The 23,612-nt window shown below is 44.0% G+C and overlaps 1 protein-coding gene across 1 annotated transcript in view; it reads right to left on the reverse strand.

The window, feature by feature from the left end:
• Nucleotides 1-1,390: 1,390 nt before the first annotated feature.
• The window catches only part of LOC133344995 (PAX-interacting protein 1-like), a 71,998-nt gene continuing 49,776 nt past the window's right edge, over nt 1,391-23,612 (reverse strand). The window contains exons 17-20 of the mRNA XM_061555332.1: nt 22,564-22,664; nt 9,421-9,555; nt 7,129-7,204; nt 1,391-2,752 (exon numbers count right to left, since the gene is read on the reverse strand). Coding sequence (XP_061411316.1) covers nt 2,676-2,752; nt 7,129-7,204; nt 9,421-9,555; nt 22,564-22,664 — 389 coding nt within the window. The 3' untranslated portion in view covers nt 1,391-2,675. The remainder of the gene's footprint in view (nt 2,753-7,128; nt 7,205-9,420; nt 9,556-22,563; nt 22,665-23,612) is intronic.

Genomic DNA, 23,612 nt, shown 5'->3' on the forward strand with positions numbered 1-23,612 from the left:
CCCAGAAGCTCAAAATTTGAAGGGCGCGCACAACGCTGTGCAGAAACTTCACGTGTTCTCAGTTTATCACCGAGTTGTACTATAACCACTGTAGCATTCAAATGCATATTTCGGAATTGGCTTCTTATTTTCAGTGGTGCATTTTGTTACCTCTGTTGCTTTTAATATTTATAACATACTAGTATCTACCAACTCTACAGTAGCATCTACCGACTCTACAGTAGCATATACCGACTCTACAGTAGTATCTACCGACTCTACAGTAGCATCTACCGACTCTACAGTACTATCTACTGACTCTACAGTAGCATCTACTGACTCTACAGTACTATCTACTGACTCTACAGTAGCATCTACCGACTTTACAGTACTATCTACTGACTCTACAGTAGCATCTACCGACTTTACAGTACTATCTACTGACTCTACAGTAGCATCTACCGACTCTACAGTTCTATCTACTGACTCTACAGTACTATCTACCGACTTTACAGTACTATCTACTGACTCTACAGTAGCATCTACCGACTCTACAGTAGTATCTACTGACTTTACAGTAGCATCTACCGACTTTACAGTACTATCTACTGACTCTACAGTAGTATCTACCGACTTTACAGTACTATCTACTGACTCTACAGTAGCATCTACCGACTCTACAGTACTATCTACCGACTCTACAGTAGCATCTACTGACTCTACAGTAGCATCTACCGACTTTACAGTACTATCTACTGACTCTACAGTAGTATCTACCGACTTTACAGTACTATTTACTGCCTCTACAGTAGTATCTACCGACTCTACAGTAGCATCTACCGACTTTACAGTACTATTTACTGCCTCTACAGTAGTATCTACCGACTCTACAGTAGTATCTACCGACTTTACAGTACTATTTACTGCCTCTACAGTAGTATCTACCGACTCTACAGTAGCATCTACCGACTTTACAGTACTATCTACTGACTCTACAGTAGCATCTACTGACTTTACAGTACTATCTACCGACTCTACAGTAGCATCTACTGACTCTACAGTAGCATCTACTGACTCTACAGTAGCATCTACCGACTTTACAGTACTATCTACTGACTCTACAGTAGCATCTACCGACTTTACAGTACTACCTACTGACTCTACAGTAGCATCTACCGACTTTACAGTAGTATCTACTGACTCTACAGTAGCATCTACCGACTTTACAGTACTACCTACTGACTCTACAGTAGCATCTACCGACTTTACAGTACTATCTACTGACTCTACAGTACTATCTACTGACTCTACAGTAGTATCTACCGACTTTACAGTACTACCTACTGACTCTACAGTACTATCTACCGACTCTACAGTAGCATCTACCGACTTTACAGTACTATCTACCGACTCTACAGTAGCATCTACCGACTTTACAGTACTACCTACTGACTCTACAGTACTATCTACCGACTCTACAGTAGCATCTACTGACTCTACAGTACTATCTACCGACTCTACAGTAGCATCTACCGACTTTACAGTACTATCTACTGACTCTACAGTAGCATCTACCGACTCTACAGTACTATCTACTGACTCTACAGTATCTACTGACTCTACAGTAGTATCTACCGACTCTACAGTAGCATCTACCGACTCTACAGTAGTATCTTTCGACTCTACAGTAGTATCTACCGACTTCACAGTATTATCTACCGACTTCACAGTACTATCTACTGACGCTACAGTACTATCTACTGACGCTACAGTAGCATCTACTGACTCTACAGTAGTAACTGCACACATTGCGGCGGGGGGGGGGTGAAAGAGGACATCACACTGTTCAGGATTTACCTAAGTGGTGTGCTTTTTTTTGCCTTTTTAACTCGAAGAACTTCTCTCCCGTCGCAGCTCAGCGAGCTCGTGTGCGCTGCTAGGGCCAACCGCGAGTCAGCGTTCCGCGTTTGCCCAAATGCGTGCTTTGGTGCCGCGATCAGCGTAAATTATTATAAAGTGTGATTTTATTCGTTTACATTTGACGGAGGGCAAAAACAAATAGCGAGTTTCCATTTGGGGCTTAGTTTGTTTTAACGGTGTACTTTGTTGAAACGTAAACCCAACAGTTTGTCAGTTAAAAGCGACACACGTCCACACACACAAAAAAAAAATACTGTTATAGGTAAGATAAAAAGCTAAACAAAAATAAGCTGCCAATGGGATAAATTTGGCCTAGATGGAAATAATGTTTGTTGTTATTAAGAAATCTTATATACAGGGGCACCCCAGCCCTGCTGAATTAGCCCAGTATTGAGAACACACTTTAGTTGAAAATGGCGACTCGCAGTGACATGCGCATAAATCTTCAGTGATTCAATAATTCCTTGCAGCTGATAGTGTTGTCGTCTCTCAGTAACATTCACGTGTGCATGACAGTTGTCTCAAAGCACTCAGTGCTTGTGCAAGCACTGATAGAAGATGAGGAAAACTGAATAAAGATTGCACGAAATATAATTAATATTTTAAGCTTCTCTATTAATATGGTTATCCCACCGTTGCCATTTGTTACAATCAAGCAAATATGACAGTCGAGTAGTGAATATTTTAACATTGAACTCTGTTTATACCGCATATTTAGTATACAATAATCAAGGCACCTTTGCGACAACAAAACATGTTTTACACAAGCACCGTTTTCATTGCAAAGGATATGACTCATAGTCTAGGGTCTGTGTTAATGCCCCCGTCAGGACAAATTCCGCATTGTGCACTTCTGTCGAAAGAGGGAGGGGGGGGTAGGGAATAGACGAGCAGAAATAGCATATTGATTACAACTGCCCTGACATGCAAATACAAGAGCAATTAATTCATTTCAGCTTATATAATCCACAAGGTGTATTTGAACATTGCTCTATGACATTCAATATTGATGACCAAAGTGAAATATATTAAACAATGCACGAGCTCATTGCACGCCCCAAACATGTATCAGGATTTTTTTTTTTACCTCAGAACAATTTAAAAAATGTCAGATTTACACATGGGAGACACAGTTAATCATGGAATAGACCTTTATGTCGATGGCTGGGTAAATGACCTAATGTATTTACATGAGACAGGTTTATATCTGGGCCTAACCTGGTAAGACAAACATTTTTAGTTTTATTTGTATACATTTAAAGTTATTTATTTACATGTCTTATACTTTGCACTCCTATCGTGTTTTTGTATTGTTTCTTGTTGTAAAATTCTGACCAAACCCGACTGGACATCTGTGAAAAAGACCTTTATTGCTCATCGGATTCCTCCAGTATAAATAAATATTCTGAGTCTGATTCTGATCTCAATAAAAATATATCCGAATTAGCTACTTAGAATATTTTGCTGAGCTCAAATCCTGGATCGTGATTTATTGTCTATTATCCAAGTGATGTTCGATAAAAAATCACTTTACTGGAAGTCCACAACGGTCACCCGATGGATGAACTGCCCCCCACCATGGGAACGATGAACTTACAAAACTCGTTCGGGGTTACCGCGTGCAAGGAGTGAGGTCCCCTCTTTTTTTAAGAGCAGGAACATTAAATTGGACATAAAGCTCTATGCAAGCTGTCATTCTTTACAATCCCTTGCAGTTGTAAACCTAATTCCTTGTTTTCATCGCCCTGATTTGGTACTCATGCATGCTCCGGCTCCCAAATGCTATTCTCCCTATATAAGCGATAATCTATGCTCACAACTATTTTCCTCAGCTTATAGCTCTTATTTTGTCTGGCTGCTTGCATTCTAGGAATTATGGCCTCTGCTTAGCATCTGTGATTAAATACATCATGCCAGAGTCAACTTGTGTTTTATAACACCAGTGATTTTCCTGTTGTGAATTACCACGTATAGTTTAGATCACGGCAGAACCAATACCTCTGCCGTGGCTGACCATTGTTATAACGCTGTGGGCTCGCATGATAGTCTTTTCCGAGACCAAGGTACTCTGCAAACCTTCGGGCTACTGTCAAAGGTTTGTTCATGAAGCCATCCAGATATATAAACATAGACTTAACTTCAACCGAGAAGATGGATACAAATTGAGCAATCATTGGAAGGATGTTATTAACCAGGTAAAGCCTTAACTGTTGTGATTGTTTCCATCATACCTGCCGGTTACTAGTCTATTTTTCCGAGTCTCTTTCCCCCCGTGTCCCCAGCTTTCCACTTCTAGCCCTGCATACTTCCCCCCCCCCCCAGCCTCACTTCCTCTCCCCTTAGCGCTCACGCAGCCCACCTCCTCCCCCCCCCTCTCTCCCCCCTTGCTCCTCCCTCCTTCCTTTCTTACCTATATAACCTCTTGCCACGGCAGCTCTCTCGCCCACTTCAGCATTTTATCTTGCTGTGGTGTTCCCACCTGATGAGGATTGCTTGTGTTGCGATCGAAACGTCGTGATTTGTTTTATTTATTATTATTTTATTTCTACCTACGTGACTTTACCGAAAGAACCAAAGAGTAACTTAATTCTACTTTAACATTCTATAAAAACATGCAGTGAAATGTGACATTCACCACTGTACACAATAGTTACATGTTGTATGAGAGTGTAAGGCTTCTGCAATGATAGTTGCATTCAATATTGACTGTTAATATTTACTCTGTCAATATTGAATGATTAAACCCATATACAAAGAGCTTCCCTTTGTAAATGAGATGCACACATTATTTGGTTTTCCTGTAGATAGCGCAACTTTAGCGAGTGTAAATGAACTATAAGACAGATTTTCCTATCATGCAGGCAATGCACATTTCATTGAAAACAATTGCCTTTACATGGAACAAGTCTGACTATATACATGCCATCCACAGATAGCATATTTCCACTCTATTTCAAATAAATGGATTTTTTTTTATTAGCGAACTGGAGGAAGATAATCTAGCTCCCCAATCCATGTTGTACTACATTATTACATAGAACAGTTAGGAGATCAATAATGGGGCAATTAATCACAGTAGGTAAAGCAAAGGGGCACACTATATCTGCCTCTGTACTGGTCATTAATGTCAGCAAACAGGACATTAATCCTGAGAAATTTCCATAAGCTTTTTTTTCAATCTCTCGTATGCTCATTTACAAAAATGTAACCACTACCTCCTGTTGACTGACAAACCACATTCAGTGGACCCAATTCCAAGGGATAACAATAGTCCCTGCAAACAAATGTGTTCGCATATGAACACTCATGAAACGAGTCCAATATTTTCAAAAAGAGTCTGAACAATCTTTGATTTAAAAGAGTTCATAACAAAAAAACATTTTTTGAGACAACATTTATTAACTTATCGTTACATCATCTATACTGTATATATAAAAGTTAATCGTCTTGTGCATCTGTGCGTGAGTGTGTGTCACACGGTGCTCGTCTACAAAATGTAACGCTGTTTTTTTTCCGGCTTGTGGGTTGGACAAACTACATTTTTAATCGGGTATTGGCAGAAAGTGCCTGTTTTATCCACCGTGGATTTTTGGAGCCCAGCGATTGGTCAATGCACAATTTTATTCGACATGTCTCCATTTTATCACGTACTGCATCTGTACCGTGTTGTAGGAAAGGGTGTACTGAGTGAGTATGCGCAATGATGATACATCGGTGCTTTGTTGCACAACATTAATGTGACTTTTCTTTGACGACAGACACTTATTATTTTCTCAAAATACCCTCACCATTTACTGTATACAGCTCAGATATAGCACATGGTGAGGGTATGTAACCACATTACACACATGTACTATTTCTGAGCTGTACAGTAGATAGTGTGATGTGTAATGTTAGGTGGGGCAATTATGCTCTTAGAATTCTGGACTTCATCCACTCAACTGCACGTAGTGGCCATTGTCCACGAAAACACCGGCTAAGTGTTTAGGACGTAGGGAAAATATAACTTTAAAGTGTAACTACAGTACATAGTTTTAGGTGTTATGTTGACTCAGCAAAATAGATCACACAGGGTTAGTGTACAGGTAACATCTAATGTCGTGTGTAATGGGACTGCGATTGTGTACTCACACCTTTTTTTACTGCGGCCACATGGTGCGTGCGATAGAACGGTGTGTATGACACAAACTGAAAATATTGGACATTGCAGATTGGCCTGTTTGACCAGATAGTTTTACTTAATCTGCCATATCACAGTGAAGCAAGTACATGAGTACACCCAATTTATATTGGGATTGCAAATTCATTATTCAAATATATTAAATATGAACTGTTTATAAATATAATATTCAACCAGTCCGTGACAGTTTTTGATGTCTGTATATATATATAAATCCGTGTTGAATGGGGGACCAGGCCTCATGCTTCAACCACCAATGGTGCTCAGGGTATGGGTTTTATAGTTCTCATGCCCTGCTGTGCTATGGCAACCCCTAAGCTGTGCTCAGTATGCCCTGGAGTATTTCACTTTTCCAAGGCCCCCGCCACGTTTTCTGTGTGCTGTATATGCTTGGTTATTATGTTTTTTTATGATTTTTATGTTTCATTGGTTTCGTTTTATTGTAGTTTTGGTTATATATGTGTGGATTGTTGTGTGCAGACCGGGGATGCGTGCGAGCTTGCGTGGCAGACCACAAAACCCGGTTTGGGCCTTGCGGAAACCCCATTCGGGAAAGGTAGAGAGTAGTGGGGGGGGGGGGGGGTTTCAGCCTCCTGCCTCTATAAACCTCAGTCACCTCCTCGATGAACCGGTTCTACGGAGGACAAGACTACAACATATCAAGCCTGGAGGAAGGATATACTCGCCCGCGATCCCCGACTGTTATATAACAGTTACACCGCAGAGAAACATCTCTGAGGAATCCGGGATATCTAATATGCCGTATTAATACTAAGAGCCATCACCTTTGTCTGGGACCGTGTGCAGAATGGTTCTCATTCAAATGCAGATTGCACTCGACCTATCCAGGTCACCTCCAGCCGTATAAATTAGCTCTGTTGTTCATGTCAGAACTGATGTATTCTTTTATAGTGTGGCGTGACTGCATACTTAGACTTTTTTCTGTCTATCCTTTTGGTTTTGTTTATATATTTGAATATATATCGGTCTGTGTAACAGGCCCCCCCACCAGCTAGTTTATATTATTTCCGCTCTTAATGCGCACTTACCAATGCCACGGACCAAATATTCACGACACAGGTGTAGGTCATTTTCACAAGATATGATGATGATCTCTGGCAAGTTCTGGCAGAGACACAAAGACAAAATAAGAGTTACATTCTAAGAGAAATACACAAAATTCACTTACATACTGTCATTCAAAGCCAGGTCAAATTAGATCTATGCAACTAGAATGGGGAAGGCATACATCTCAGCTGTGGGAAAGGAGCATAATAACACGACAGGGCAAATGTCTCCACAGCATGACCACAGTTTAACACGTAGGCTTTCGCGACCAATGTTATTCATAATCAACGTTTTTGGGTTTAGATCGCGTTTATTTATAAATGTGTCGTAACCCTCCACCACCCGACATGGCCAATCAGTAAAAATGTGTCACGTTGACAAAGACAAATAGTTCACTGCTTTAGCCCACCGGTGTGTTGAAGCCACAACATTTACAATTTGAGTACGACGTTTCGCTGGTAATTGCATCCAGCATCATCGGGCAATTCGCCAGAATGGTGAAGAATGGCGAATTGCCCGATGATGCTGGATGCAATTACCAGCGAAACGTCGTACTCAAATTGTAAATGTTGTGGCTTCAACACACCGGTGGGCTAAAGCAGTGAACTATTTGTCTTTGTCAACGTGACACATTTTTACTGATTGGCCGTGTCGGGTGGTGGAGGGTTACGACACATTTATAAATAAACGCGATCTAAACCCAAAAACGTTGATTATGAATAGCATGACCACAGTTGACGCCCCACAAATTGTACGTATTTTATTTAAACTGTGAAGAATAAAAAACTGAGTCGACTCCCAGCCAGGATTTGGGCTTGTGACCAAGTGTAGTTAGCGACTTCCGAGACACGTCGAGTAGAAGGCTTCTTGTTTATTAAGAGCATACGGAGCGATACATTACATAATGCAGCAACACATAGGCGATCCTAACACATAGCCCATCTCCGGCATACGCTACGCTAGCTGTCCGACTAGCTGAGCGACGGCGACAGAGAGGGTCTTGCAGCCACGTGGTTGGAGACGAAGAGATGACAATGAGCAGCGACGCAGCCAGGACCCGCAACAGCACCCGAACCTCTGGTTCGGCCCCCCTTATATGCGCCCCGGCGCGACCAAGCCCCGCCTCTGGCCACGCCCCCTTCCAGAACCTTCCAGTAGGTTCCCGGAGCCTCTGGACTAACTCCGCCTTTCACCTTTACTCCAGATACGCCTCCCTTATAATAAGGCATTATGTAATACCCCCATAACCGTAATTACCTCTTCAGGCCGACAGGTGTCACCCTGTCATTATACAAGTAGAGAAATAGACTAATACCCACTGTAATTATATATTTCAACCCATTATTCTCTCGTACAGTACAATGTTGCATATCCACAGCTCATTGGGGACTAAGGTATTGGCTGATGTCGCCAATCTTCCCAGCGTAAGAAAAAGGTAGAAATGTATGGAAGATGTAAGGCACCCGTGACAGAATGTTTTAAGGTTGTGTAAAAACGTGAGCACGATGCTTATACCAGGATAATTTAACATTCTCTTAATGGGGATTTAATTGGGGCTCAAAAAATTGTCAATGATAGCTGCTGGTAAATGCAAGAAATGGGAAAATAATGACATTTCACTGTAAACAAAGTGTACTTGCAAAACCGTGTGCATGCTTCTGCTCCTACATATATCCATAAACCTTAATAAGTGTGGATTCAATGCAACCAGACTGACTGTGGATAAATGACAGGCCATTCAAAATTGTCTGAATACGAGTCCTTTCAAGCGTTCAAATGACTTTGTGAGAAGGCAATGTACTATTTACAGTGGTGGTGGCATGCCTTAATCCAGCAGGGTGGAGGTGAGGGTTGGTGGATCGCACAAATGTTGGGAAACTTCCTTGCCATTGGCGTCGAGGTGCCATACCCTAGCTCGCCAATATGGCAATACAACAGGTGGACTAATCTCCATCCGTTTCCATCTGTATGGGGATAGTGTTGCCCCCTCGCACTTGCAGGTTTTCTTCAGGTGCTCTGGCTTCCTCTCACTTGAATAAACACTCATCAATTGGCCGGTAACATCGTTCTTTTTAGGACCCTCCTAAAAAAAAGAATCCTATGACTCAGTGTGACTTTCCTGCATAAATAAGTAAACTATCGTTATTATTACACAGTCATTGATGACCAGGCATGAGACCAACCACTTCCTCCCCATGGACTGGAACCCAGAATCCCGGAGGTGCTGGCTCGGTGCTGTGACAGGGAGTGCCGCCCCCATCCCCACCCCTCACCTTGTTATTGCGGTGCTCAGCGAGGCGCTGCAAGCCTGGCTGCTTTGTTAGCACTCGCCCCCCCGCACACTCAATGATGGAGCGCATGGTGGCCAGGCTCGGGCACATTCCGGGCGTCAGGTAGAAGAACAGACCCTGCGTCACAAGGACACATAGCAGAAAAAGTGGTTCATTTAAAAGTTTGAAGTTCATGACAATAAGTTGGCACTCTTACCTAAAACTAAAAAAAGAGTCATCTGTACATTTATTGATTTAAGTTTTAAAAGTACCGTCATGTCTTTCACTGTTGGGCATTCGATAGTATTATTTATAGTCACCTCACATTAACCCAAGTCACGAACAATATAATATTCCTGTATTATGTATTAAAAAAATAAAACCTTTAAAATGTTGATAAAACAGCAATATAAAGCACAGAGATGAAGCACTACATGCTAGGTAATGGTGATCTCATGATATACTAACACGGGGTAAAAATATGGGATGACCCTTGCCTATGAGTTTCCAGCAAATACAAGCTTCATTCCTATTCAAATAAAATCTGACATTTGCAAAATCTCTTGGCGGTTTAATTTGTTCAACATTCGCAAAAATCCGACAGCTTATTTATACCTCTGCTGAAAAACTCCTCATCCATTCCCTTATCCATACTTGTCTGGACTACTGCAACTCTCTTATGCTCAGTCTGCCCATTTATTCTTTTGACCTCCTTTAAACAAATCCAAAACAACTCTGCTCGGATCATATTCAACCTTCCCTATAATTCCCATACCTCGAGACCCTCCTCGCGCAACTGCACTTGCTCCCTGTACTACCGTTGCCTGTTCAAATTCATCACAATGGTCTACAAATCCCTTCATGGTCGTGCCCCATCATATCTTGCCATGGTTGTATCTTTCTACGTGCCTTCTCTTGCTGTCTTTCTCTGTTCCTCCTCCGACTTGCGCTCAATCACGCTTTCGCTCTTTTTCTCTTCTTGCCCCTCTTCACTGGAACAAACTTTTTTTTTTCTATCTGCGTGACTTTACTGAAAGAACCATAGAATATGGTAGGCCTCGGCAAGGTAAGGTAAAAGTTAAAAGGTAAAAACAACGAGCCTACCTTTACCCTACCTTTTACCTTACCACAATACAATCACTCTACCCTACCTTTTACCCTTTAGCAGGTAAGGTAAAAGGTAAAAAGCAACGAGCTTACCTTTACCCTACCTTTTACCCTTACCCCATACAAATTACCCGATTACAGGGTAATTACTACGGAACTACTACACATGAAAAAGGTTTATAACGGTAAATGCTAGGTAGAGCGCTTTAATCATATGGAATACTCTCGATTATTCCAATTTTACACGCTTTCTTTTAACTCACTGTCGTTTTTGTCGTTATTGTTGTATCCTTAAATCTTGAAACTCAATTTTTACCCACTTCCTAATGTGGTATCGACTGCAAACTTGGTATACTTAGGTCATACTGATGACAATACTATATTCTATCATAAAAAAAATCTATATCTTTTTAAACAATCTTTGTTATATGTTATGTTTCGGCTTGGATCTAATTGTCCACGCTCAACTGACGTTGGCTGTAAATCACCACGGTCCCTTACGTTGTGGCAAGCTTCGGGGCCACTTCCTGGAGTCGTGGAGTTCTGCCATTACTCGTACATTTCATAAAAGCGTGTTTTTAATAACGTTTGTTTTAATATTACTTATTAAATGTAGGCCACGGACTGCGCGACGGAGCTTTTAGCGGTAGACAAGGTACCGTGTTTACCGGGTAAAAGTTTGCGCTATCTTTACCCTACCGGGTAATTCTTCCGAGCTATCTTTACCCTACCCTTTACCTTACCCCTTGGCATGTCGACATCTTTACCCTTTACCTTTACCCGGTAAAAAGGGTAAATTACCTTACCTTGCCGAGGCCTAGAATATGGAACAAACTTCCCCTCCACATTAAACAGTCACCTTCACTCACTAGTTTCCGCTCCACACTCAAAACTCACTTATCTTCCCGAGCTCACCCCAAGACTCCTTAATCCCCCCCTCATAACCAACACCGTGACTTTTCCCTCTTCATATTCTCATGGCTTTCACTCATTCCCCATTTATTCAATCCATTCATCATCATTTACAGTCATCAATTTTGCTTTCACCAAATTCACGCACCACAGATTTGCCCATTGCTTCCCCTCATCTATTGCATTCATTTCATCTCCACCATTACATTGATATGTACTATTATTAATTCTGTGTAAAGCGCCTTGGATAAGGTGCTATATAAATTATTGGAAGATAAGGCAAAAATGTTGCCTCAAATTACAGGGTTTTTTTCATTCTTATTTTTGTTGAAAATGTCAAGTTTTACAGCAGAGAAATGACGGTTATTTATGGCTGCAATGCTTCTTCAATGGTCACCAGACACCCCAACTGGATGGGAGTTGCATACTTGGGATCAAATGTGTGTGATCAATCGACCCTTACTCCAATATGCTGGTGTACACGAGTGTGCACCACCACACCTAGCAGTGTGGAAGTGTATATGTCACACGGAAAGGAGAGTTCAGAAGCAAAACCAAACGTGAAGATAAAATGTTTGGACAAATGTTGTCACGTGGTTGTGATAAAAGAACCGATGAGAAATTGAGAGCAGAATGTACTGAAAGCATGAACGCACTTAAAAACAATGGACACGATCACTTACCCACCTTTGCTATCAAAGAAATGCAAATATTCATATTGTCAAAATTCTACGTCCAATTACGGCGTCAAGGAAATTCATCACTTTTTCATTGTCATTACTCAACAGGTAAAGCTGAGTGTGTGCATTGCCTGCACATTGATTTTTATTACGCGTCTCAAACAGTAATTACCAGTCAGAGATTGTGCTGCTTCAGCATTGATGGGCAAAAAAAAAACATTGACGTCTTGTTGTAACAGCTCTCTCGCTGTGTTTCTTCCTGGTTCAGCAGTTCCACTGCTGGATTATTTTTTCCACCTGAGGACGACTGCTTCTGTTGCGATCAAAACGTCGTGATATATGATTTTAATTATTTATTTATTTCTACCTACGTGACTTTACCAAAAGAACCAAAGAGTATGGATTCCTGCAGTCACGAAAGCTTCAAATCAATATCTTTATGGTTAGCATAGCAATACGTTGTCTCGTGACTCCGTTACAATGTATGTATAATTGTAATAGCATGAAGTTAAAAAACACTGCCAAAACTCCCACAGCCAGCTGAATATCACGTCATTGCCGGGAATGGCCCTAGAAGACCACACAACTACTTATTAAGTCTCTTCAATGCTCTTCTTTTACCCAACATTAGATGGAGCTGTTTTGTATTTAATAAATAGTTTAATGCATGTGAATCAACCGATGAGGCCATCAACCGTTATCAAAATGCATGGCTAATAAGGAGCGTTGAAAGCCTTCTCCAATATCGTCTCCGAGGCCACCTAGCAGGCCTCAGTCACCAGCATGCTGAGATCCTGAACGATTTAAACAACGTATGCCCATTTAGGCTTTCAACGGGGGCACTTCCTTGAAACAACTCCGCTTGATGCTAGCTCACAGAGCAGGGAGCACAGTTGTCTGCTACAGAAGACGAACGCTATGACTGAAGGGGGCTTGGTCTCCTTTTCCTCATGTGATCTTTGGTAGATTGAAAGTCTCAGCAACATATATATTCTCGATGCAGATGTAGGATTTTTGGTAACTGATGTCTCATGTGAAAAACTTAAAGTCTTCCGCAATCTCCAAGTCTCCAAACCATACAGTATAAAGAATAGACACAGCTGTTGTAGAGTCAAAGGTGGCTTGTCAATCAGCCAATTACATTTGTTGACAGTCTAGGTCACTGTACTTTTGTGTGCAAACCTGTATGTTGTTAATCCCATTCCATCAATCAATCAACAGAGAATAAAGATGGTGCATGTAGTGCCTTCAAGACAGCAGCAAGTTAAATTTAATTAAGTGCAGCTTTGACATCAATGTATGTCACGTGCAATGGACATCCAAACTACCTGCGGAACATCACATTTAATGATATGGCAAAAATTACATTCGCAGTTTATTGTCTGGGCATAAAGTCTGATTATTTTGGTTGGTGCTACTTTATAGAAAATTATGTAACCTGGCTAACAAATCACAGTACAAATGAATGTTCTATACATGAGAACATATTTTAATCATGGGTGCCTGCATGGATTCTAACCCAGGATCTTCAGTATTCAAACCCTTTCAGCACCTAGGAAATATATATTTTCATTCTGACTGAAAATATGATCGAATATAAAAGTAACACCACCCACAATGTCATTATGCTGAATTCCCATGAAAGTAATACCATATATGGGAAGGTGATAAGTACAAACTGGTCAAAGTACTTGTTCAAATAGGGAGTGTGCAGGGCATATAGGGAATTAGCTTGTCAATAAACTTAAAAGGCAGGTATAAGAACTGTTTGTAGGAAAATACAAATTTGTTTGGAGGTTGATAACGCAATCTATAGTAGCCATTTAAATGAATAAGTGTAAATGAATTGTAATTGCATCTCTCATATTTCTCAATTCCACAACCTTAAATTTAAGATGTACATAAACATTTCAAAATGTAGTACTAACGGGAAATACCCGGCATTGCCCAGGGGAATTAAAAAAAAACTTCTCAAAACTTAAAAACATAACATATACAAATGAAAATAAAACTTTGATCATTACCTAATTCATTAAAATAAACCCCAACGAGCGGTGGAAATAAAAACTTACGCTCGTCCGCCAATATTCGATTCTTTAAATCGAGCAAAGGAATCGAAGGTTGTAGATTTCTTTAGAATCGGCCGATTCCCATTTAATCGCTACCACAAACGCTCACCACATATCGATTCTCGCCCGTCCTGTATGTGGGTTGCCGCTACACACTTCATGGTCACTCCGCCCCTCCCAAAACACAAAAGTCTATTTTTATACGTTTTACATTGTGTACAGTATGGGAGCTAGCCATATGGCAAATCAAAAGTTTGCAGCCTAGTATATTATATCCATTATTTCCCCCCCCCCAGCCGTGCATTTGTGCGAGATACAGGGCCTACGCGTAGGGGTAGGGTTTGTGGGGGGGGGATGCGTGACGTTAGCAGGCATTCTGCGTAACGCTGCCGCATGCGGGTGACATGACAGAGGTGTGACGTCACTGCTCACCTGCGTGCAAAATATATCCATTATTGCGCCCCCCCCCCCAAAAAAATATATGTATAAAAGTCTATTTGTATACTCTTTGCATTGTGTAGTCTGGAAAGTACCGACATGCCAAATTTCAAGTTTCTTGCATGTCGGGAAGTACGCTAAACATTTCGAACAGACACACATATTCACAAATTTCCATTTTATATCTGTAAGACTAGCACCCTGAAAAAAATCACTCCCAGGAGGTCGTGTGGTCAATGGAATGTGTAAAAAATACCTTTGTTTTTTTACGTGGAGCAACAGATATGGGAAAGAGGTGCATGTTATATATATATATATTTTAAAGACGATACGGCAATGTATGCTACTCCGGAATCAGTATGAATTGCAGTATATTGTACTAAATAGACATTTATTCCCCACTCCCAGTGTCATAATGCAATTCTGCAGATTTCACTTGGCTATTTTTTTTTCAACCATAACATGCGTTGGCAGCTCTGCTAGCCCTTTATTATATAAGTGAAGGCTGTTTTTTTAACATATTATAACAGTTAACCGAAGAGATGCAAACACCCCATTATTATTGTACTTATGGGTTTTGTGGAATAGTGTTGCTGTTAAATCGCAGACCGTAGCACATACACTAAACAACTCATCTTAACCACGGTAATGTGAAGTAGCCATATCGCGGATACTATTTTAATATAATCCATGGGGTAAAAACGCAGATAACCGTGGATAATAGGATGAATAGGGCTGCCGACCCCACAGTTGTGATGGATAGGAATAGCGTTTAATAGGGCCGTGGATAAAGTTGGTTCAGAGGTCAGAGTAGTGAGCTGGCACTGCTGAGCTCCTGGGTCCAAATCCAGGTAGTTTGTCTGTGTATAAACCAGGTCCTCGAGTGTTGGGGTTGATAGTTTCATTCCAGTCATCAATGTGCAGTGACATAGAATCGGTCACTTAGCAGCATAGCGCTTCTTGCTGGCAGGGAAGGGGATCTGCAGTTACAGCAGCCCTGACTGACAGCAGGTGACATGATAGACCAGAGAGAGGGATGTAGGGGAAAGGTTACAGATGGGGCATGTGGGGGAGGCCCGGGAACCCGCTAGTAGGTTCTAGAGAGGGGGCGTGGCCAGGGCGGAGCAAGGCCACGCTGAGAGCATAAAAAGGGGCCCTGAGCAAGAGCTCGGGGCTGTCGTTTGGAGTGGGATCCCGTCATGCTACTGGAGTCTTCATCACCTTCTCCGTCTTCACCATCTCGGTGTCGTCAGTCAGGCAGTCTGCCAGCTGTCCTGACAGGGAGCAGTAGATACTAAGTGTGAACTGTTAAGGCTGATAATAAGGAGTGCCTCCTACTCTTAGTGTCTCTGAGTCAGTCACTACATTTGGTGTCAGAAGTTTTAAATAATTATTCAGGATGTCCAAGTCGGCCAAGAAGAAGACTCCAACTATTGTGTCCTCGGGTGAAGAGGATGTTATATCTCCGACAGCCCCGGAATTGAGGACCCTGGAAATTGGTCCCGAGGCGCCGATCCCTGCGGTGCAATATGAGAGGGACGTCGACTCCTCGCTGCCGCAGACCGGAGAAGGATGGCGCGAGCACAACGCACGTCTCGCGGACTTGCTCTCTGCTGCGGCGGAGCTGGTTGCCCAGCTCGGGGTTGCTGCGCCTGCTGAGGATGCTGCAGCATGGGGGCACCGGGCGGGCAGCTCGACCGTCGCCATTGGCCAAACGTGGGAATCGGCGGAGCTTTAGCCCGCACAAGCGGCCGCCATCTTACCCGCCGTAAGCGGGGCGCCAGATTCGGTCGCCATTTTGTCAACTGGGCAGGAAACGCTTCCCACCAAATTCGACTTGCCGTCAGTGTCTCGTCCGGAGGCGCCTTCTTTTCAAAAGCGTCTGCCGTTCGTCAGGAAATTTGTGGCTGCGGGGGGCGACTGGACGGCTTTTCAGCGCCGTTTCGCCACTGCTTGCGCCCTCGTGGGATGGTCCGACAAGGAGGCGCTGCGGGCTCTCCCCACCACCTTGGACAATGACTCCTTGGCAGCATTTGATGCCATCCCCGCAGTGGAAAGAGCAATGCTGCCTCAAGCTTGTGCCCAGATGGCTTCCATTTTTGACACGCCTTTCAACGCGCATCAGAAATTTGTGTTGCGAAGACGGGGGGAGACCCAGACGCCCCTCGCCTTTCGCAGCGCGCTGCTGTCACTGCGCCACGCCGTATATCGGCGGATGGAACAGACAGCGCTAGACTCTCTGGCACTGGAGAGATTGCTGTCGCTGGCCCAGAAGATGGGCATCTCTCTGCCTGCCACGAAGGAGGACGACTTGTTATCATTGAAGGTAGCCCGATGCATCCAAGCCCATTTCTACTGACAGCGGTGGCCCGGGGTGGTCGCCTGTGCAGGATTCTCTGAGGACGAGCTAGAATTCGTACAGGCTCAGTCCCAAGGAAAAGGATCATGTTCACCAGGTGGTCGACGAGATGTTGGCCGTGGAATTTATCTCCCCTTCCACCAGTCCGTGGGGAGCTCCCATTGTCCTGGTTAAAAAGCGGAATGGGAGTTTGCGTTTTTGTGTGGATTTCCGTAAATTTGATTAAGGTCTCCATGACGGATGCATACCCGCTCCCACGGATGGACGACTCATTGTACGCCCTGTCGGGTGCGCGGTTTTTCTCCACCCTCGACTTGCTGTCAGGGTTTTGGCAGTTGCCTCTGGATGAGGGTTCCAAACCTAAAACCACGTTCCGAAAACCCCAGGGGTTGTTCCAATTTAACTGTCTCCCGATGGGACTTCACTTAGCTCCGACCACGTTCCAGGTTTTGGCAGGTCTTCAATGGGACTCATGCCTCATTTATTTGGATGATGTTATTGTGTTCGGACGCACGTTTCAGGAGCACCATCAGCGGTTGTGGTCGGTTTGTCAAGGTGCGGGCGGCCAATCTTAAATTAAAGCTGCAAAAGTGTCATCTTTTGCAGACATCGGTTCGCTATTTGGGTCACATTGTCAGCGAATCCGGGATAGCCACGGATCCCGACTCCCACGTCGGTGGGTGAAGTCCACAATTTTGTCGAGTTCGCGTCATACTATCGCTGCCTCGTACCGCAAAGGGCCAGAGATTTCGATGGGGGGAAGAGGCTGCGTTTGTCAGGCTGCGCGACGGCCTCACCAACGCACCTCCCCTTGGGTACCCCGATTTCTCTCTGCCATTTGTGTTGGATACAGATGCCAGCGACACCGGAATCGGCGCTATACTGTCGCAGGTAGTGAACGGAGTAAAGAAGGTTGTAGCTTACAGGAGCCGTGTGCCGTCCCCCGCAGAGCAGCATTATTGTGACGAGCCATGAATTGTTGGCCATTGTGCATTTTGTACAGCAGTACAGGCCGTACCTTTACGGTAGGCAATTTGTTGTGTGCACGGACCATGCGGCTCTTCAATGTGTTCCGGCCAGCTTTCCCACTGGTTAAAAATTTTGCAGGACCATTCCTTCACGGTCACCTACAGGAAAGGTGCACGTCACTGTAATGCGGATGCGTTGTTGCAGTTACCGCCGAGGGACCATTGTGCGTGTTTGATGGGTGCCGGCCTGCGGCTGCAGGATTGACGTGCACTGTTGTAGCGTTGGTTTATGTTCCACAACCCACGGCAACCGCTCCCTGTGACAACACGATTGGTCTCACGCACACGGAATGGGGCCGCCTCTGGCTAGAGAACGCTTCCTTGTTGATATTACGGCGTCGCATCGGAACGAGGGGTGGTAAAAAGGTGCCAGCGGGAATGTCTCTCATTGTCCTTCGTGGTGGGCTGTTGATGAGGTGGGATGAGGAAGTGCAGTGTTACTGCACGGGCTGTCCACGTGAAGTTAATGTATCTTGGGGTGCGGAAAACCTTGCTGACCCTGAAGCGCGACTTCTTTTGGCCCGGAGTGTCAAAGGATGTGTACCACATGGTCAAAGGTTGTATTGAGTGTGCTCGCCTAAAGCTCCCGCCGGGGCAGGCCCGGCCACCGTTGCAATCCATGGAGGTGTCCATGTATTAACGAGCACGTTGCCCTCGACATAATCGGCCTATTTCTCACCACTCAAAGGCGAAAAAAAAACTTTCTTCTTGTCGGGGTGGAGTACCTGTCCGAGTGGCCGGTGGCATGGCCTTTGCCGCATCAGTCGGCCGTGTCAATCGCGGACGCATTGCTACATGGGTACGTTTTAGACAAGGGGGCCCCGGAACGTCTCCTTACAGACTAAGGTCGTAATTTTTCTTCTAAATTGTTAAGGGAGGTATGCGACTATCTGGGTACTAAAAAGATCCGAACGTCACCCTACCATCCCCAGACTAACGGGATGGTAGAGCGCTTGCACAGGACTCTTACGTCCATGCTGTGCCAACAGGTTAACGAGGCACAGTACGACTGGCATTTGCACGTTCCAGGTGTTCTGGCCGCGTATAGGATGGCCCTCACGCCTCAACAGGGTTCTCCCCCTTTTCCTCATGTATGGGAGGGAATGTGATCACCCCATGGAGGCTCAGTTAAGCATGGATCTGGGCAAAAAGAAGGTTGCTGTGCCCATGCAGCTTACTATCAGGTGGCTGATGGAAGCGCGGGAGGAATCTCGGGGAAATTCGGCCAAACGACACCAATGAGAAGCTTGTCGGGCTCCGTGAATCCAAAAACCCATGGACCCCTGAGGACAAGGCATGGCTACATTGCCCCCAGGTGCCCCTGGGCATGTCCGCTAAATTGCACCGGCCATGGCAGGGCCCAGTTGAGGTGATGGAGGTCATGAGGCTGCAGTGCGTGCGTGTCCAGGTCGGTCGCAGGCGCTGGTTTGTGCATCCGTCACGGCTAAAACCCTATTTTCCACAGTATGATGTCACTTCATCCCCACCACCTGAGTGCCGGGTGTCTGATGTGTCCGGTGAGCCAGGGCGAACAGTCGCGGTGGGTGCGCCTCAGCAGGATTCCGGCGCCTGACACCTGCAGACCTACCGACGGCACCATCTACAGACGGACCGAGGACGACGAAACAGCCATCATCTCTTCTTCTTCTTCGTCTTCTTCTCAGGACGGGCCCCACCCGTTAGGCCATTTACATATCGTCCCGGGGGTCCCTAGGAAGCCCATTTGTCTCCGGCCTGGGGGCCCGGCGAAGAGGACTCGCTCTAAAACTGTTCAGTTTCGATAGCTCACCCCTTTTTGTTGTTGACCAAATTAGTTCCGACACTGTCCGGTGGGTGGCCGCAGACGCAAGCTGGGCTAAGACTACTGGTTGACCTGGGGTCCTTGCCGACGCTGCGGGCTGCGGCACGCTGGCGGTCGACGGATATTGTTCAATACCTTGGGTCCGGGTTCATTACTATGGGTTCTCGTCGGTAATTGTTAATTATCCCGGTTGGGTTTGTATTGTTCTTGTTGTTTCCGCTACGCGGAGGATGGAGGTCAACCGGGATGGCTGATTTTTTTTTTTACGGGGGGGTGGGGTGACACACTTAGCAGCATAGCGCTTGTTGCTGGCGGGACGGGGATCTGCAGTTACAGCATTCCTGACTGACAGGTCACGTGATTAACCAGAGGGAGGGATGTAGGGGAAAGGTTCCAGAAGGGACACGTGGGGGAAGCCCGGTAACCCGATAGTAGGTTCTAGAGAGGGGGCGTGGACGGGGCGGAGTAAGGCCATGCTGGGAGCATAAAAGGGGGCCCTAAGCGAGAGCTCGGGGCTGTCGTTTGGAGTGGGATCCCGTCGTGCTGCTGGAGTCTTCGTCGCCGTCTCCGTCTTAACCATCTCGGTGTCGTCAGTCAGGCAGTCTGCCAGCTGTCCTGACTGGGAGCTGTAGGTACTAAGTGTGAACTGTTAAGGCTGTTAATAAACAGAGTGCCTCCTACTCTTTGTGTCTGGATCAGTCACTACAAATGTATGCACACATTGGGTAGTAAATGTTGGGCGATTGTAATTTGACAAGAGGCAGAGACGTCTCCAGTGTTATTCACAAACACTGGAAAAGGCCTGGCTACCTGTCCTTGTCCTATAAGCGACCAATCCACCACACCATGGCATTAGCTGTGATAACTGAATATGCTGACATTGAATGCTACAGGCACCATGAAGTATAACTTTACAGTTTAAAAAGTAGAAGCACAAACAACAATGTTAGTTTAAACACTTAAAGAGATCCAACTTATATATTTCCCAGGAACAGCGGTCATTAATTTTGGAGTGCCTAAATAAGCAATATTCAAGTCTCATTAAGTATGGTTGCAGGGTGTTGGCGTAAGCTATTGACAGCCATAATTAACCAACTTATACGTGTTGTTATCAACCCAAACAAAATAAAATGTAACGTGAACAAAATGTAGACGTTTATTAATTTTCACCTCTTAAAATTTAAATAGAACAAGCAAAGCTCATAATAATTCATATCCACATTGATGACATGAGAATATGGAATGAGAAGAACTGGGTATTAAAAAAATAGAAAATTATCATGGTGAATGCACACTGGAAGCAATGATAGGCCAAAGAAAATGTAAAACTAAATTCACAGAGAATGGCTGAACAGGACACACTAACTAGACCATGATATAGTTTTTATACATGTGTAGTGATGTAAATGGTGTCACTAGGGTGTTCGCACCAGCTGCTGTTACAGGAGTGCAGCTGTGCGTCTGGAGCCTCTCTCTAGCACCAGAATGGGTACGGCATGTCAGCCAGCCCGAGGGTGCGTGGTCCTGGTGGTGGCCTGAGTGAACCCAGGGAGGGCACGTGATGCTCAACCGAGTACCTACGGGAAAGGTCTGGAAGGGGGCGTGGCCGAAGGCGGAGCGAGGCCACGCTCAGGATTACGAAGGGGCAGTTCCGAGCTTGGCTCGTCTGTGGAATCAAGCCTGGGTCCCGCGCCTCATCGTCTCCGGGTCTTCGTCTAGAGTTAATTCGCTCTTCACATAATTAGCCAATTATAGAAGCCGAGTTATGTTCAGTGTTACCTGCTAGTTGTAAAATAAAAGTGTTGCCTCCCAGTCTAGTTCATTATAATAGGCAATGTCCATGTTTCTCCCTGCTTAAACGTATGGGACAGTGCTAACTTTCCAATGGTGGGAATTCCTCATTCCTTTGACAGGGGCTAGTGTATCCAAAAGACAACTGCTGCTGACTTCGCACAAAGCGGTTCTTATTTTGTCAACCCTAAAGGGATGGTGTGCAGTCAACCTCCATCTGGGATTTTAACTCAAGTATTCTAACCACAGCACCACATGGGTTTAATTTATTACGGATTTTTTTTTATTATGGAGGTCATTAAATTCAGTTATATTTCACAAAGTTAGTTTATGATACAATCACAATTTATTAATTATAATTCACCCACTACATATTTTATTCCATGATTGCTTATGCCATTTTATGGTAATGTAGCCTCAAAGAGGTTTTAAAACCTAGAAATCTTTCATAAGATGCATTTGCATAGAATATCACCATTCTGTATTTTGCTTCACTTTGCTCAGTCTAAAGACCCATAATGGATATACAATGCTAGTCTGCAGAATGGCTCAAAAAGCCATTTGATGACAAAATTAACTCATGTCGCCTGACTATTATTTTCCTTATAGAATTGTGGCTTAAAGTATAAGCATCATTTGTTAGAGAATATAATTTTTACTTTTCATATTTATCTTATCCACATTGACGATTGTTAAAAACTAGTTTAGCTGTGAATTATACATTGTTGGTAAGCGACAGCAAGAGAAGGACTCTGGGAAAATGTGATTATGTATGGAAAACGTATAAAAAGAGGAGAGCAAAGTACGAGGGATGGTAGAATACTAAACATGTGGATGCATTTCGGATGAAAAGCGAGAATTCAAACGACTGGAGGAAGTAGTGGGGTACTTGTAACTGGCAGTGTTGTGAGCACAGCTAATACAAATGGCAAACTATGTATCTGCTAGTGGGCAGCGTTACCTGGAAAAGGGGCTTCACACGTGCACGGTTCATAGACTCCTCCAGGCTGAAGCTGAACAGTACTTCAGCCTCTGCATCCCGTAGCAGGTAGGCTCCTTCATCTGAGAGAACAATGTCAACATCAAAGAACGTCAGAACGTCAACACGTAGGTGGTCAAACGGCACAGCGGTCGTGCTTTTACCACTTGTTTCAGGGATTCGTGGGTAGAATCCAGCAGGTCACTGGTTAGAACTGAGGGTGTATTATCCGTAGAAATAAGTGCCGTCTACTCAGAACATATGTTAGAGATGCCCTGATGTGATTTGAAAGAGTGTGCCACAATTTGAAAAATTACTCAGTACATATAGCATAATTAATCCCTATACGCAGACTATACGTCCCTGAAACATAGCACCTTCATTATAGCCCTGCACGATAAGAACGGCACGAATACCAAAAGCACTAAATATAATTTTCACATGTTTGCATCATATGAGCCTATCTCCTACCTTTTCGGCAATCTGTACCAAAAAGCGATTATATTTCATTTGCATCTCCTGCAGCAAGATATTGCAAGTCAGTTGTATTTGTGTGTACATTTGTGTATGTTATGTAAAAACATGTTCTGCATTGAATCAAATTATATCTGGCTGGGTGGTGCTATGGTTAGAGCACAGTTGATACACAATTTGAAGGTTGTAAGTACAAACATCATTCGGGGGAAGACCCAGCCTATCATCCTACTAGGGTCAATAAAATAAGTATTATAATGTGAATAGCAAACAGCAGTTTTCTGATGGAAAGAAGGCCCCGACATGGGAACACAGAATTTCCACGACTAATTCAGAGCCATCAACAGCATTGAGTACCATCACATGGCTTGTGTTAACAGGGAACTCACTTGAATTCTGAATTGATCCCACTCGGCTCTGTAAACATAAGGCCTACTGCTATAAAATGTGATTGGTAATTTGTACATACAGTGAGGGAAAAAAGTATTTGATCCCCTACTGATTTTGTACGTTTGCCCACTGACAAAGAAATGATCAGTCTATAATTTTATTGGTAG

The sequence above is a fragment of the Lethenteron reissneri genome, chromosome 21, assembly GCF_015708825.2.
Source record: "Lethenteron reissneri isolate LAM-NWPU_2019-01 chromosome 21, ASM1570882v1, whole genome shotgun sequence".
NCBI classification, from domain to species: Eukaryota; Metazoa; Chordata; class Hyperoartia; order Petromyzontiformes; family Petromyzontidae; genus Lethenteron; species Lethenteron reissneri.